At 41.6% G+C, this 15007-nt stretch overlaps 1 protein-coding gene across 4 annotated transcripts in view; it reads left to right on the forward strand.

Moving 5' to 3' along the window:
• Nucleotides 1-14805, forward strand: part of stat5a (signal transducer and activator of transcription 5a) — a 78159-nt gene extending 63354 nt beyond the window's left edge. For all 4 annotated transcript variants that reach the window (XM_061222915.1, XM_061222917.1, XM_061222918.1 and 1 more), the window contains exons 15-20: nt 7754-7848; nt 8423-8565; nt 9791-9946; nt 10160-10211; nt 12352-12459; nt 12585-14805. In XM_061222915.1, the coding sequence (XP_061078899.1) occupies nt 7754-7848; nt 8423-8565; nt 9791-9946; nt 10160-10211; nt 12352-12459; nt 12585-12708 (678 nt within the window). In that variant the 3' untranslated portion in view covers nt 12709-14805. The remainder of the gene's footprint in view (nt 1-7753; nt 7849-8422; nt 8566-9790; nt 9947-10159; nt 10212-12351; nt 12460-12584) is intronic.
• Nucleotides 14806-15007: the final 202 nt, after the last annotated feature.

Consider the following 15007-nt stretch of genomic DNA (forward strand, 5'->3'; position numbering starts at 1 on the left):
TGGGTTCCACAGTAGGACAGTGCCTGAGCACCATGCTTCAGTCTTATCTGCTTCGCCATGCTTCATAATTATGCTTGGACTCTGGGGAGAGCAGACGTGTCTCCGTGAGCTCCTGCAACTTGATCTACTTTCTACTCGCAAACTTCTTTCGCAGTTCTATTTATTATTTTAAATTTTTATATTTAATTTAAATTATTCTCCCTTTTTACGCTCTGCCAAATTTTTGGATTGCCAAACTTTGGATTGCAGAACACTTCAATTGGATTTTTTTTATCACAAGATGAAATTTTGATTTATCACCCAACCATTAACAAAGTCATTGTACATGTAGGGGCTAATGACATTCCTAAGCAACAATCTGAACTTAAACTTAAATGAAAACTTTAGCATCCTACTCAGCTCTCTCAGCAAAGCACATATTCAGGTGCACATACCCCCCCCCCCCCCCCCCCCCTATCATTTAATGTTAAGTCACTCACAAATATTTATCATATTGTTTCTGATAAGAATTTGCATTGTATGTTTCTTGTTGCGACCTGGCTTAACAAGGGTGTGGCAACACTTCTCGAAGCTTGTCCCCCAAACTAACTTTTTCCAGTCAGTAAGACGGAGTAGAAGAGGGGGTGCAATGGCTGCTATTTTCTCCCATCAGTTTAGCTGCACTGAGATTGATTTAGGTACATTTTCATCTTTTGAATATCTTGCCTTTGTGCTTAAGGCTTACCCAGTCCTGCTTATTTTAACATCATATAGGCCTCCTTAGCTATCCTCAGTATTTCTTCCTGAGTTCTCTGAGCTTATGTCCATTCTGCTCTTGACCGAATCGGGACATGAATATTCATATTAATAATAGTGCCGACTCCAAGGCTTTGAAATGTATGAATCTATTAGACAATTTAGACTTAATTCAAAATGTCACCAAAGCAACCCATTAGCATGGTAATATACTTGACTTGGTAGCTTCAGAAGGGATATACTGCTTCTGATCATTACTGTATGTACTTTGATGTTCTTCTAAATGCATCAAGTAACAAAAAATAAATAATTCAAATGTGATATTTAGATCCTACAGCAGAACAAACGTTTTCAGAGCTTGTGAAATCCTCTGATCTATGTGCTGAGAACCGCTCAATAAATTCAATGGTTGATCCCAGTCAAGATTAAAAAGAAGCTCTGTGATAAAGTGACACCATGGATAAATAACACGATCCGTGAGCTGAAGCAATTATGAAGACGAGCCAAAAGAAAATGGAGTACAACCAGACTAGAGGTTCATTGCAAGGAATGCATTACTAACTTTAATAATGGTGTACACACTGAGCTCACGTTTCAAGCTTCCCCTTCGAAGTGTGACGAATTAGCATTTTATTGTTAGAAACACTGGCAATGTAGATAATCTGCCCTGTAACAAGCCAGCCACTATTGAAGCTTTACAAAAATTTCTGAGGCAGAGCTCTGTAAAATTGTAGCACAGAGTAAACCTTCAGCATGTCATCTTGACCCTGTTCCTACCACATTTTTGAAAAATGTTTTTAAGAGCGTCTCCACAACTGCTCTAAAGATAGTCAACACATGGAGACTGGAATTTTTCCCAAGGCTTTTAAAACTGCAGTTGTGAAACCTCAATCAAATTTAGATTCTCGTGTCCTAAGCAACTACAGACCTACAGTATATCCAACTTACCGTTCATGAACAAGATACTTGAAAAGGTAGGTTTTTATCAACTTACCATCTTTCTGAATGAAAACAGTACTTTAGAGAAGTTCCAGTCAGGTTTTAATTCTAATCACAGTACAGAGACCACTCTAACTAAGGTAGTTAATAAGGTAGTTAATGATCTTAGATCTTAGATGTTTCAGTTCTTATTATTTGAGTGCAGCTTTTGACACAATTGACCACAGTATTCCAATCAATAGCCTTGAAAACCGGATGCGCTCTTAATGAGTTCCAAACATACATTACAGGGAGACAATTTTATATAAATCACATCAGAAAAATATGACATCTTTGGGTGTTGCACAAGGGAGCTGCCTTGGTCCCCTTATTTTTTCATTATATATGCTTCCCTTAGGTCATGTCATCAGAGAACACAATGTTAATTTCCACACCTATGCTGATGACTATATATTGCAGTTGCATTCCGAATGCATTATATTCCTTGACTACCTGTCTGTCTGCAATTAATCAATGAATGAGCTACACTTTTTTAAGTTAAATGAAGATAAGACAGAAATACATTTAGTTTGCCCCAAAGCCAAAAGGCGCACACTTTTTAACAGTTTAGGAAATTTGGCTCCCCGGGTTAAAGCAGAAGTCAGAAGCCAGGGTGTAATTTTAGACCTGGATGTAAGTTTAAAATGCATATTAACAAGGTGACCAAGCCTGATTTCACCTTACCAGGGTACGGCCATTTTTATCAAGTCAGGATTCTGAGAAATTAGTAAGTAGGCTGGACTATTGCAATTTTCTTTTTACTGGTCTTCCAAAAAAGTCAATTGAAAGATTACAATTAATTCAGAACTCTGCTGCGAGACTGAACAAAAAACAAGGAAGCAAGAGCATATTACTTCGGTTTTAGCTGCACTGCCTTGACTCCCTGTATCTTGTAGATTCTTTTACTTGTCTACAAAGCTCTTAATGGTTTAGCTCCTCCTTACATTTCAAAGTTGCTGTTGTTTTATGTCCCTTTCACGAGCCCTCAGGTCATCTGCAGCTGGTTAATTAATTATTCCCCATGGTTTGCAAAAGAAAATTGGGCATGTCGCTTTTAATAATTAAATTATGCCCCTAAATTATGGAACACCCTGCCAATTAATACCGGAAGAAATGGCAACTGAAAACAATTTTTTATCTAGCTTATATCTAGCAGCACTGCTTTTATTATTGTCTCCTTATTTTTATTATGTTTTAATTCTTAGAATTCTGCTTATATCTAGCAGCACTATTTTTACCACTGTTTTTATTTTCCCTTTTTGTTTTGTTTAGTTTTTTAGATATCACTTTGATCTACAGTCAGGTCCATAAATATTGGGACATCGACACAATTCTCATCTTTTTGGCTCTATACATCACCACAATGGATTTGAAATGAATGATGATGTGCTTTAACTGCAGACTTTCAGCTTTAATTTGAGGGTATTTACATCCAAATCAGGTGAACGGTGTAGGAATTACAACAGTTTCTATATGTGCCTCCCACTTTTTAAGGGACCAAAAGTAATGGGACAACTGGCTGCTCAGCTGTTCCATGGCCAGGTGTGTGTTATTCCCTCATTATCTAATTTACAAGGAGCAGATAAAAGGTCTAGAGTTAATTTCAAGTGTGCTATTTGCATTTGGAATCTGTTGCTGTCAACTCTCAATATGAGATCCAAAGAGCTGTGGCTATCAGTGAAGCAAGCCATCATTAGGCTGAAAAATCAAAACAAACCCATCAGAGAGATAGCAAAAACATTAGGTGTGGCCAAATCAACTGTTTGGAACATTCTTAAAAAGAAAGAACGCACCAGTGAGCTCAGCAGCACCAAAAGACCCGGAAGACCACGGAAAACAACTGTGGTGGATGACAGAATAATTCTTTCCCTGGTGAAGAAAAACCCTTTCACAACAGTTGGCCAGATCAAGAACACTCTCCAGGAGGTAGGTGTATGTGTGTCAAAGTCAACAATCAAGAGAAGACTTCATCAGAGTGAATACAGAGGGTTCACCACAAGATGTAAACTATTGGTGTGCCTCAAAAACAGGAAGACCAGATTAGAGTTTGCCAAACAACATCTAAAAAGCCTTTACAGTTCTGGAACAACATCCTATGGACAGATGAGACAAAGATCAACTTGTACCAGAATGATGGGAAGAGAAGAGTATAGAGAAGGAAAGGAACTGATCCAAAACATACCACCTCATCAGTGACGCATGGTGGTGGTAGTGTCATGGCGTGGGCATGTATGGCTGCCAATGGAACTGGTTACCTTGTATTTATTGATGATGTGACTGCTGACAAAAGCAATATTTGGGCAATATTATCTGCTCATATTCAGCCAAATGCTTCAGAACTCATTGGATGGCACTTCACAGTGCAGATGGACAATGACCCGACGCATACTGCGAAAGCAACCAAAGAGTTTTTTAAGGCAAAGAAGTGGAATGTTATGCAATGGCCAAGTCAATCACCTGACCTGAATCCGATTGAACATGCATTTCACTTGCTGAAGACAAAACTGAAGGGAAAATGCCGCAAGAACAAGCAGGAACTGAAGACAGTTGCAGTAGAGGCCTGGCAGAGCATCACCAGGGATGAAACCCAGCGTCTGGTGATGTCTATGCGTTCCAGACTTCAGGCTGTAATTGACTGCAAAGGATTTGCAACCAAGTATTAAAAAGTGAAAGTTTGATTTATGATTGTTAGTTTGTCCCATTACTTTTGGTCCCTTAAAAAGTGGGAGGCACATATAGAAACTGAAATTAAAGCTGAAAGTCTGCAGTTAAAGCACATCTTGTTCGTTTCATTTCAAATCCATTGTGGTGGTGTATACAGCCAAAAAGATGAGAATTGTGTCGATGTCCCAATAATTATGGACCTGACTGTATATCTAACATCTTTTTCTTGCTTTTAACTTTGTGCTATGTCCAGCAGCACTATCCTTTTCTCCCTGTTTCTATTTTGTATACAGTACACTGTTATTTGTCAGTTGGTTGTTGGGAATGGCATGTTCCCACAATCAGTGTGGTCCCACTTGAGGGAGGCACAGGGGAAAGGAGTTCGTGGAATTACAGTACATATTCCCACAAACTGTGTCATCCCACTTGTGGCGACAAAGTGTTCCACAATCACATTGTTTATTAGTTTATTTCTTTATTCTTTTGTCTACAATGTCTTGTCATTGTAATTCTTTGTAATTGGCTTAATGTAAAGCGTTTGAGCTACATTTTATTTTATTAGTATTTTTCTGAGACTGTCACTGAAGCACTGTAATGTCTCAGACAGTGCTCTCAGACACAGTATTGCCTCAGACAGTGCTGTAAGACACAGTATTGTCTCAGACAGTGCTGTCAGACACAGTATTGTCTCAGACAGTGCTGTAAGACACAGTATTGCCTCAGACAGTGCTGTAAGACACAGTATTGCCTCAGACAGTGCTGTCAGACACAGTATTGTCTCAGGCCGTGCTCTCAGGCACAGTATTCCCTCAAACAGTGCTGTCAGACACAGTATTGTCTCAGACAGTGCTCTCAGACACAGTTATTGTCTCAGACAGTGCTCTCAGACCGTGCTCTCAGACACAGTATTGTCTCAGACCGTGCTCTCAGACACAGTATTGTCTCAGACAGTGCTCTCAGGCACAGTATTGCCTCAGACAGTGCTGTCAGACACAGTATTGTCTCAGACAGTGCTCTCAGACACAGTATTGTCTCAGACAGTGCTCTCAAACACAGTATTGTCTCAGACAGTGCTCTCAGACCATGCTCTCAGACACAGTATTGTCTCAGACCGTGCTCTCAGACACAGTTATTGTCTCAGACAGTGCTCTCAGACACAGTATTGTCTCAGACAGTGCTCTCAGACACAGTTATTGTCTCAGACTGCTGTCAGACACAGTATTGTCTCAGACAGTGCTCTCAGACACAGTATTGTCTCAGACAGTGCTCTCAGACACAGTATTGTCTCAGACAGTGCTCTCAAACACAGTATTGTCTCAGACAGTGCTGTCAGACACAGTTATTGTCTCAGACAGTGCTCTCAGACACAGTATTGTCTCAGACAGTGCTCTCAGACACAGTATTGTCTCAGACCGTGCTCTCAGACACAGTATTGTCTCAGACCGTGCTCTCAGACACAGCTATTGTCTCAGACAGTGCTCTCAGACACAGTTATTGTCTCAGACTGCTGTCAGACACAGTATTGTCTCAGACAGTGCTCTCAGACACAGTATTGTCTCAGACAGTGCTCTCAGACACAGTATTGTCTCAGACAGTGCTCTCAGACACAGTTATTGTCTCAGACAGTGCTCTCAGACACAGTATTGTCTCAGACAGTGCTCTCAGACACAGTATTGTCTCAGACAGTGCTCTCAGACCGTGCTCTCAGACACAGTATTGTCTCAGACCGTGCTCTCAGACACTGTTATTGTCTCAGACTGCTGTCAGACACAGTATTGTCTCAGACAGTGCTCTCAGACACAGTATTGTCTCAAACAGTGCTCTCAGACACAATATTGTCTCAGACAGTGCTGTCAAACACAGTTATTATCTCAGACAGTGCTGTCAGACACAGTATTGTTTCAGGCAGTGCTGTCAGACACAGTATTGTCTCAGACAGTGCTCTCAGACACAGTATTGTCTCAGACAGTACTGTCAGACACAGTATTGTCTCAGACCATAATCTCAGACACAGTATTGTCTCTGACACATTGTACTGCAATGCAGTCTCAGTCACAACTACCTTACTAGTACTCCTCCTGCACAGTGAACGTCCCCTTTAAGCTGCTACCCATTTCCTTGACAAGAAAGCCCAGCCGTAATTTTTCTGTTTGTCCAGCCCTGCCCCCAGTGATTCCTATTCCAGGTCACCCTTAACTGATTTCTAATGGCAGCGAGCACTTGAGTAGCCTGCCTTCAATTAGGGGCATTTGTTCAATTAAGGGCCCTACGGTCACTGAAATTTAAAGGATGTTGCTGTCCTTGTTCCACACGGTTCCTTCAGCACTGAAATGCATGATGGAACAAAATGTCCTTCACATCCTGATAAGAGAATTATGGGATGGCTCTGTACACAAAACACACAATTGCTTTGTCTTGAATATCACGCTTTCTCCCATCTCTCTGCATAAGTATTTCCCACGGCCTGATGCAGTGTCTGTTGAACAAACCATTAACCCCAAGTCGCACTGGCCCGTATTTGGATCTGAGTGGGTTTATTTGTTCCCTTTCTTGCAGGGTGAATTTTTCAATCATTATGGTCCCAGGATATACTGTTTGAAAGCTAAAATTAAAACTCATGGTTCTATCTGTAAACTATATCGCGATGCTTATGCTTTCGCGGTATCGACAACCGTTGCTTATTTTGTAACGCGTGGTGCCAAAACAAGTGTGGGGGCAAATCACCATCTCTGCTTTTTGCAAATCCACGAATGACATGAGTCAGGGTACATTTGGTATACTTTTCAATCCATTATAGTTTCTAATTCCAAACACATGCTAACTACTACAGATATAATGTCCATTATTTACTTAGAATTTCTCTGTAGTTTTGTTTTGTTGCATACTGTTGGGTACGTGTACATAGGAATGCTATTTCTATGTACAATATCTTATGTGCTATATGTTTTGTATAGGCTCTCTGGAACATGATTAGCCCAGCTATGAGGTTCTCTGACCAGTACTGGTAAAGCAGTCTTCTTTTTGCAGAAGTCAAAAAATTAAATTCCTAATAAAGTGGTCACTGAGTGTATATCTAGTTGTATAAATGGATCATACAGTGTAAAAAATTGTATGCAAAAGCTGTGCAAGTCACTCTGGATAATACCAGTCTGTAATGTAAGTGTAATATTCAGTCATGTACATATAATGAATTATGAGTTTTTGGCTGCCACGTTTTCAGTTCCAAAACAGAGCACTATTTTCATACCCTTGAGCAAATGTAAAGGCATTTCCAGGATAAGGAAATACGCTTAGAACAATGAACATGTAATATTAAAAAGGCACATTGTGAATGTGAATGACCAGTGTCTTTACCCCAACTCTTCTTTTTTCACAGGAAAGCTTACCCGGTCGGAACTTCACGTTTTGGCAATGGTTTGACGGGGTGATGGAGCTCATGAAGAAGCATCTGAAGCCACACTGGAACGACGGGTAGGAGAGAGCGGCTGTCTGTCATCCACCCTGTGTTCCAGAGGAAACGAAAGATCATTTGCAAGGCTGTCATTACCGTCTTACTGTCGTGACTATATTATTTTACACCTTCATCTTCATCTATGAAGACATTTCAGGGCTTTGAAAATTTCTCATTGCAAGAAAGGTCAGTGTAAAAATAGGAATGGGGAGAGGGCGGAAATGGCATATTACTTTTTCAGCAATAATTGAAATGGAAAAAAAGATTGCACTGTCGTACGTGGGACAGTTGTTTTTATCTTGGAATCACATTCTGGTTTGTTGCTGATGTTGAACTCGTTCCATAGCGACAGTGTGATCATCACAAACAGGTTCTGATGATCAGAGATTAAATTAATTCATGAGGAGTTGAATTAACATTACATCGGGTGTTACCCAGACACATGAAAATCTAATTCGGCAAAGCAAACAATACGCTATCAGTGTTGTCCATCTGTTTACCTCTGTGTTGTTGCTTGTTTCTATGGGTGCCTGCTTCCTGTGTCTCCTATCTGCCCGCCTGACCGTGTCTGTGTGTGTGTCTGTGATGTGGCAGGGCCATCTTGGGCTTTGTGAACAAGCAGCAGGCCCAGGACATGCTCATGTCCAAACCCAACGGGACCTTCCTGCTGCGCTTCAGCGACTCTGAGATCGGGGGCATCACCATCGCCTGGGTGGCCGAGAACCCCAACAAACCAGGTATGGTCCACCGACCGAGGGTCACGTCCGCTAAAGCCCGAGGTCCGTACGGAGCAAAAACGGAGACTCATGTTTACCCATACGGTGTACTCCGTATTGATCTGGATTGTAGAACAAAGCTATTTCATTGTCTCTGTTGCAAGCTCTGCTTTCCGGAATGGACTGAAATGATTGGCAACCGCCGTACGGAGTCTAGGAGCAGTACCGTACGGACCCCATGCAGAGGCTGTTGCATCAAGCATGAATCTGGCTTTAGACCGGCTGGTTGCAATGGATTTTCTTAGTTGAGGCTAGCTAGAGTCATTGGTTATTTTTGTGTGTTACTCTTCCTAAGTGCTATCTCAGCTCATCAAGCCTGTTGCTCCTAACTAGCACGAACATGCAATTCTTGGTGATTTATTAGCATTCCTTACCTTACAAGCCAGGGCACACTGGACTGTTGTTTTCCTACAAGAGACAAAATGTTTTAGCAGTATTTTTTTTACAAAAAAAATGAATTAGACATTTTAAAACAAGACAAATTAAAACTACTGCTTGGTTTTTAAATGAATGTCTGGGTATTCTAACTTAGTCTGAATAAAGTTTGCATATCTTGCTGCATTTAGCACCAGGGTTGGAGGTATGCTCTTGTGGCAGGGTATTTGTTGAAAAGGGGGTTTTAGGACATTGATTTCAGAATTAAACTTATATGGATTCCTGTGTTTTCTCATGCGCTCAATAGAAAGTGGGCAGGAGTAGCCCTACTGGCTAGGCTGTATTAAACCAGTATACATTTATTGTAGAGAAATTGTCTGTAGTAAAACAAATTAATAAAATAAGCTCTTGGCTATAAATTGCTTTAGGCCTTCATACGAAATGTGTCATCAATCGTATAATATAATATTTTAAGTAGCAACAGTTAGCGTACTAACTAACTAACTAACATAATAGTCTGAGTAAAATATCTTATGTATTTTTTTATATTGTATAATTGTTACCAATACCCAACCAAGATTCTACAGTTCTTGGCTCTTAACTATTTCTGTTCACTCTGCTGAACAGACATGGAACATTCTCTCATCTTCTATTGTTGATTGTGTGCATGGGGTATGAGGGTATGGATGTGTATCTTATGACTGCCAAAACTAGCCAGAGAATTCCATCCAGAAATGGCAACCCCTTCCTGAATAGCAGCTCAGAGGCTTGTTGGCTGACAGAGCTATGTCTGTTTTCCCCTTGGGCCCAGGAGAGAGGATGGTGTGGAACCTCATGCCCTACACAACCAAAGACTTCTCCATCCGCTCCCTGGCCGACCGCATCAGCGACCTCAACCACCTGCTGTTCCTCTACCCCGACCGGCCCAAGGATGAGGTCTTCTCCAAATATTACACCCCTCCTCACTGTATGTACCCTCATGCGCCGCCCCATGTTCCTTCATCTCAGCAACAGCCGTTGTTCAGCTGTGGTATAGCCAGTGCTGTGATGGTTATAGTGATATATCTTCTGCCAATTTTATCTGTGCACCCACGGAAGATAAACGTTTTTGGAAGATTAAACAGATGGCTATTGTAGGATGTTGACCCTCCTCTCCGCCCACCTCTCTCCTCCCCTCCAGCGAAAGCAGTGGACGGCTACGTCAAACCGCAGATCAAACAAGTTGTGCCAGAGTAAGTCCCGCCGCTCCCCTCCTCCACACCCGCCACCCCCGCCGTGGAGAGCGCCGTCACGTCCGAGACGGCGGCCTGCTCGACCGCTTCGCCGCGGAGACCGAGGATAACAGGAAAGGGCTGATTACCGCTAATTGCACCCTTCAAATTCTCGGTCGGCTCCGGAGCGACCCTGAGAGCCGTTAATAGCACTTTGCTCGACGATGGGAAGATTGCCTGGCCCGTCACGCTGGCGGAGTCTTCTCCCCGTTGTTTCGTTAGCGCGACGTTAACTGGCGGCTCGGTATGCGGCTGCCGTCCTTCGCCGAAGCTGCCGTCCGAAGGCCCCTTCCCCGCTCGCTCTCCCCTCTCCGCACAGGGCGTTAATTCTTCTCGGGCCTTCTCGGCCACGACGCCCGGGAGTTAATGGCTGAGGGCATTGCGGATGGCAGGCCCCCTCTTTAATTGCCAATTAAGGGCGAGCACCTTGTCCTCGCATTAATACCGTCAGCCCGTTAACACATTAGCGGAGCGGGAACACATGGAAAGCGCCGGCCCCTTCTCCAGCGTGGCGGGGAGACCGCTGTTGCTAAGGAGCGCTCGGCTCGGCTCCCTCTCGTTGCGTGTATGACAGCAGCAACACCGAGCACTGTCTATGTTCTGGCCTGCCAAACCCTGCTGCTGGAGGGTCTACCGTCCGCTTGGTTTTCATTTCAACCCTAATTTCACATGCCTGATTCTACTAAATAAACAGCTCAACCTGATCTCTAGCTGTCGAATGACGTGCGACTTGTTACAGTTGGAGTGAAAACCTACAGGATGGTAGATCTCCAAGAACAGAGATGGGCAGCCCTGGTCTACGTCATACATAGAATGAAATGCATGAGTGAGTTAAAGCCCTCAAATGTCTTTATAAGGGGTAAACAAATCTTTGCCTGAAAGATTCAAAGGCTGTTTTTGTAAACTAATGTTATAACCTTCCTGAAGTAAAATATGGCATTTTAATTTGGTACCAACAGTATCACATTACTACTGGCCTTTCAGCAGAGCCTGGTGAGCTGGAAATAGACAGGGCAGGAAACTGCATTGGTCTTGACCCGTTTTGATTCATTTCATTTCAAGTTTCCATAATTAACTTCACCAGCGATCTAAATAATCAATTGGCAGGTAACACATTGTCTTCACATTGTGTAGAACGAATTGAAATGATGAATTCAATGTAGACAATTTGTTTTAATTACTAAATACATTAAAAGAAAAAAGATGCCCCACACTTAGCCTTTATTGCAGGTTATGGTAAAAGCTATCTAACAATACGTGTGCTTCAAGATCTTTTCAATGACAAAATCTACAAATTGTCGGTTTTTGCCATGCATGTTCGCTGAGTTTGAGTGCATAGAACAGCCACATGTATCCATCCTTTGAAATAGTGTTTCAAAACATGCAAAATTTGGCGATGCAAATAAAGACTTTTGAAATTTTGAAATATTAGCCTAATTGAGGAGGACTGACTGTATATGATGTATGAAAAGTACAATAGGTCATTTTGTTTGCTGAACTTGATTTGCCGCTATGCACATGACACATAGGTCCAATTTTCTTTGGTTTAACCACAGGAGATGTAGAATCTAAGGATCGCTAGCTGGTAGACTCTGGTGGTGCTGGTAGCCATTGTCGATGGGCAAGATTTATGCTTGTGCATGTTTCAGAATAAGCCCCCTCTCCCTACCCCCAGGCCATTGGCTGTGGCAATTAGAACCAATTTTAAACCAATGAGCTTGAATTATTGTACGGCTGTACAATGTTTTGGTAGAGTGCCGGCCCTTCAACTGTATATTTTAAAACCTGAATTTAAGGACTATAAATGCAGGCAGAGAGTCAACATGTCAGTGAGCCTTTTTCCGTGATAGGAAGGGATTTACAATGGCCTTGTAACAATGTTTTAACACAAAAATCTTACTTAGTGTACCTTGAAGTATTTTGTATTGTTAATCAAAGAAAATGATTGAAAACAGGTTTAGACCAATAATCATTTGAAGGGGAGGTTTTCTGTCCTGTCTGTTTTCAGCTCAGTAACATCACGTGTCTTCAGGGGACTGTGCAAGTTTCTATGCAGCGGGTAGTGACTAAAAAGGTGTTCTGTCTGTACCTCCGCATGCAGGTTCACCACAGCCAGTCCGGACCCATCTGGAGCCAACCCCACCTACATGGATCATGCAGCCTCCCCATCTGTCAGTCACCCTCACAACTATGGCATTTACCCTCCCATGTGAGTACTATAACACCGGCGAATACTCCTGAGCATATGTGAACTGGACCTGGGGTTTGTCTCAGGTTTCTGTGCGAGCTCATATAGATTGTTTTATGTGTAAAGTCTGCATTGTATTCCGGTAGGGGTGATTCGATGCTGGATGGAGATGGGGAGTTTGACCTGGAAGACACCATGGATGTTGCCAGGCACGTGGAGGAACTGCTACGTCGGCCAATGGAAAACCAGTGGAGCGGTCAACAGTCATGACCCTTGACCTCTGACCCCTGACCCTATACCGCACCAAAAGAAAGCACCCTTTAATTTTCTGATGTTTTGATTCCATTGTTGTTTTTATTTCTGTTTATTTCAAATAACCACAATGTGAAATGTTAATAATGGTTGATAATCAGAGTATTTTTGTTGTTGTTGGTTTCTCTTATAATCATGCTCATCAAGTGGCGATAGGACTTTGTCTTAGATTCTATCCCCTATGTGCCTGTTAAAGAGATAAACAGAAAAAAATTAATTGAACAATACTGCTAAAACATTAAATATATTTCCCCAGTCAAATTTGAAACTAATAATAAAACAATAATAATATTATTATTATTATACTGAAAAGCACACGTTGGGATGGGAAAACAACAACAAAGAAAATGCTATCTAAAAAGGAAAAAAATGTGGGTCGATGTTTTTAATTTAATGGTTCGGAAGCTGTATCAAAATTTCGAAAAACTGCCTTATAGATGACATCATTATTATTGTGTCATGATGACGTGATGTAATTGAGGCTGTTGGTTTTTTTTTTTTGGTTTTTTTTTTTTAAACAATTATTTCCAAGTGCTCAGTACTTGGTGGTGAATTTTGTGTTCAAATCCTGTATTTGTTCCAGGGTGCCCATGCCTGTGTGGAGACAGACTCATGCGACTCTCACGCGACTGGAGGCCTCAGGCCAACCTGAGCTCTGGCACCAGACCCCTCCAGTGTTTCCCATCTCATCCCTGTAGTACACTAACACTTGACCGCGTCTAGGTTAAGTGTTCCTCTGTATCCTCGGCCCCTTGCCGCGTTGCACCTCACGGCAATGTCCTTCGCCGTCTGCTCTGTTCGTGTTTGTGCCACCGTCAGTGTTAACAGAGGTGTGTTGTGTTTGTATGGTTGTTAAATGTGCACATGAAGGCCTGTGATGCACCCGGAATTACGCAGTGGCCCCATTGCTCTGTGCACCCCCCCCCCCCCCCCCCTTCCGTACCAACACACGTCCAGTTCCAGCGATTACCTTACGCAGCTGCGAGAGCAGAAAGTAGACACAAGTGAAGTAAACAAAGGAGTATGACACGTGAAGGCAGCGCTGTTAACGCCTCTCGTCTCGCATTCTGTACAATATCTTCATGTGACTGCCTGAATTTTCAAAAACGCAAAGATGTCCTTTTGACTATATTAGCCAAACGTTTTACCATCCATCAGTGTTTACAATGTCTAAAGCAGTGACTACATTTACAAACATTGCTTCTCTTGCTGACCTGTAAGGTTTGTTTTTGTTTGTTTGTTTTTTTTTTTTTTTTTCTTTGTCTTTGAAGTGATGGTGATATCATTGTTTTGCAATCATGGTCTGTGTTTGGACTTGGACTTATCTCTGTGTCAGTTCATACTGAGCATGTGTAGCTGGAACCCTTTGTTGGCCTGAGTCTGAAGTGTAAAACACCTGCATCTTATCGTCAAAGACAATTGCACATTTCAGTGAGTCCAAATCGTCCCAAAGTTCCCTCCCACCGCTTGCTGCGGATCACAATCATATAAAAGCCATAAGGGCTCTGGACAGAACTGTGACAGGTGGATGTATCAAAAAAAAGGAGACGGAGAAAATGTGTATATGAAGTTTTCTTTAAGATAATGCTATTTTAATAACATGTAAATCTATTGCAAGATTACAAATATGAGGGGGGAATGGCCAACAATGCAACCTTGGATTTTCATCAAAAGAAATAAAAACAGCGGGATAGTCAATGTGGAATCAGTAGCAGAATAAAGATTTGGTGCTTTTGTTTGTTTGACAGACATCGTTGAAACTTTTTTTTTCTTTCATGTAAAGGATTTTTTTTTTTTTGTTTGCTGATTGAAAGAGGGTCAAGTGACACGAGAAGTTAGAATATGCCTTTTATTTTAATTTTTACTTTTATTGTTATTTTAAATTCTGATCGTTCTCTTGTCTCACCTAGCCTATGTGTAATCTCAAATATCTTGTCGATGGAGTGTAGTCTGTCTCATGTTTGTTCTTCATTTGTGTTTGGTTTTAGTACCTGGATGTAAGTTGAGAGGAAACAATTGGAAATAAAGTTTTATAAATAATTTTAACATTAAAAAGGAGATTATACTTCAAATGAAATGTTGGTCAGGGTCAATAACAATGTTAGTTGAATTGCAGAAAAAAGTTAGTTGAAAAAGACTGCTGAACATTCATGATGTGCAGACCACTTGCATGTTATACCGTTAGAAGATCTGAAAATCATGCCCCTTATTTGTTCAAAGTAGCAAATTTGAGTGACATATTGATAGTAAAAAAAAT

Source organism: Conger conger, chromosome 2, assembly GCF_963514075.1.
Source record: "Conger conger chromosome 2, fConCon1.1, whole genome shotgun sequence".
In the NCBI taxonomy this organism is placed as follows: domain Eukaryota; kingdom Metazoa; phylum Chordata; class Actinopteri; order Anguilliformes; family Congridae; genus Conger; species Conger conger.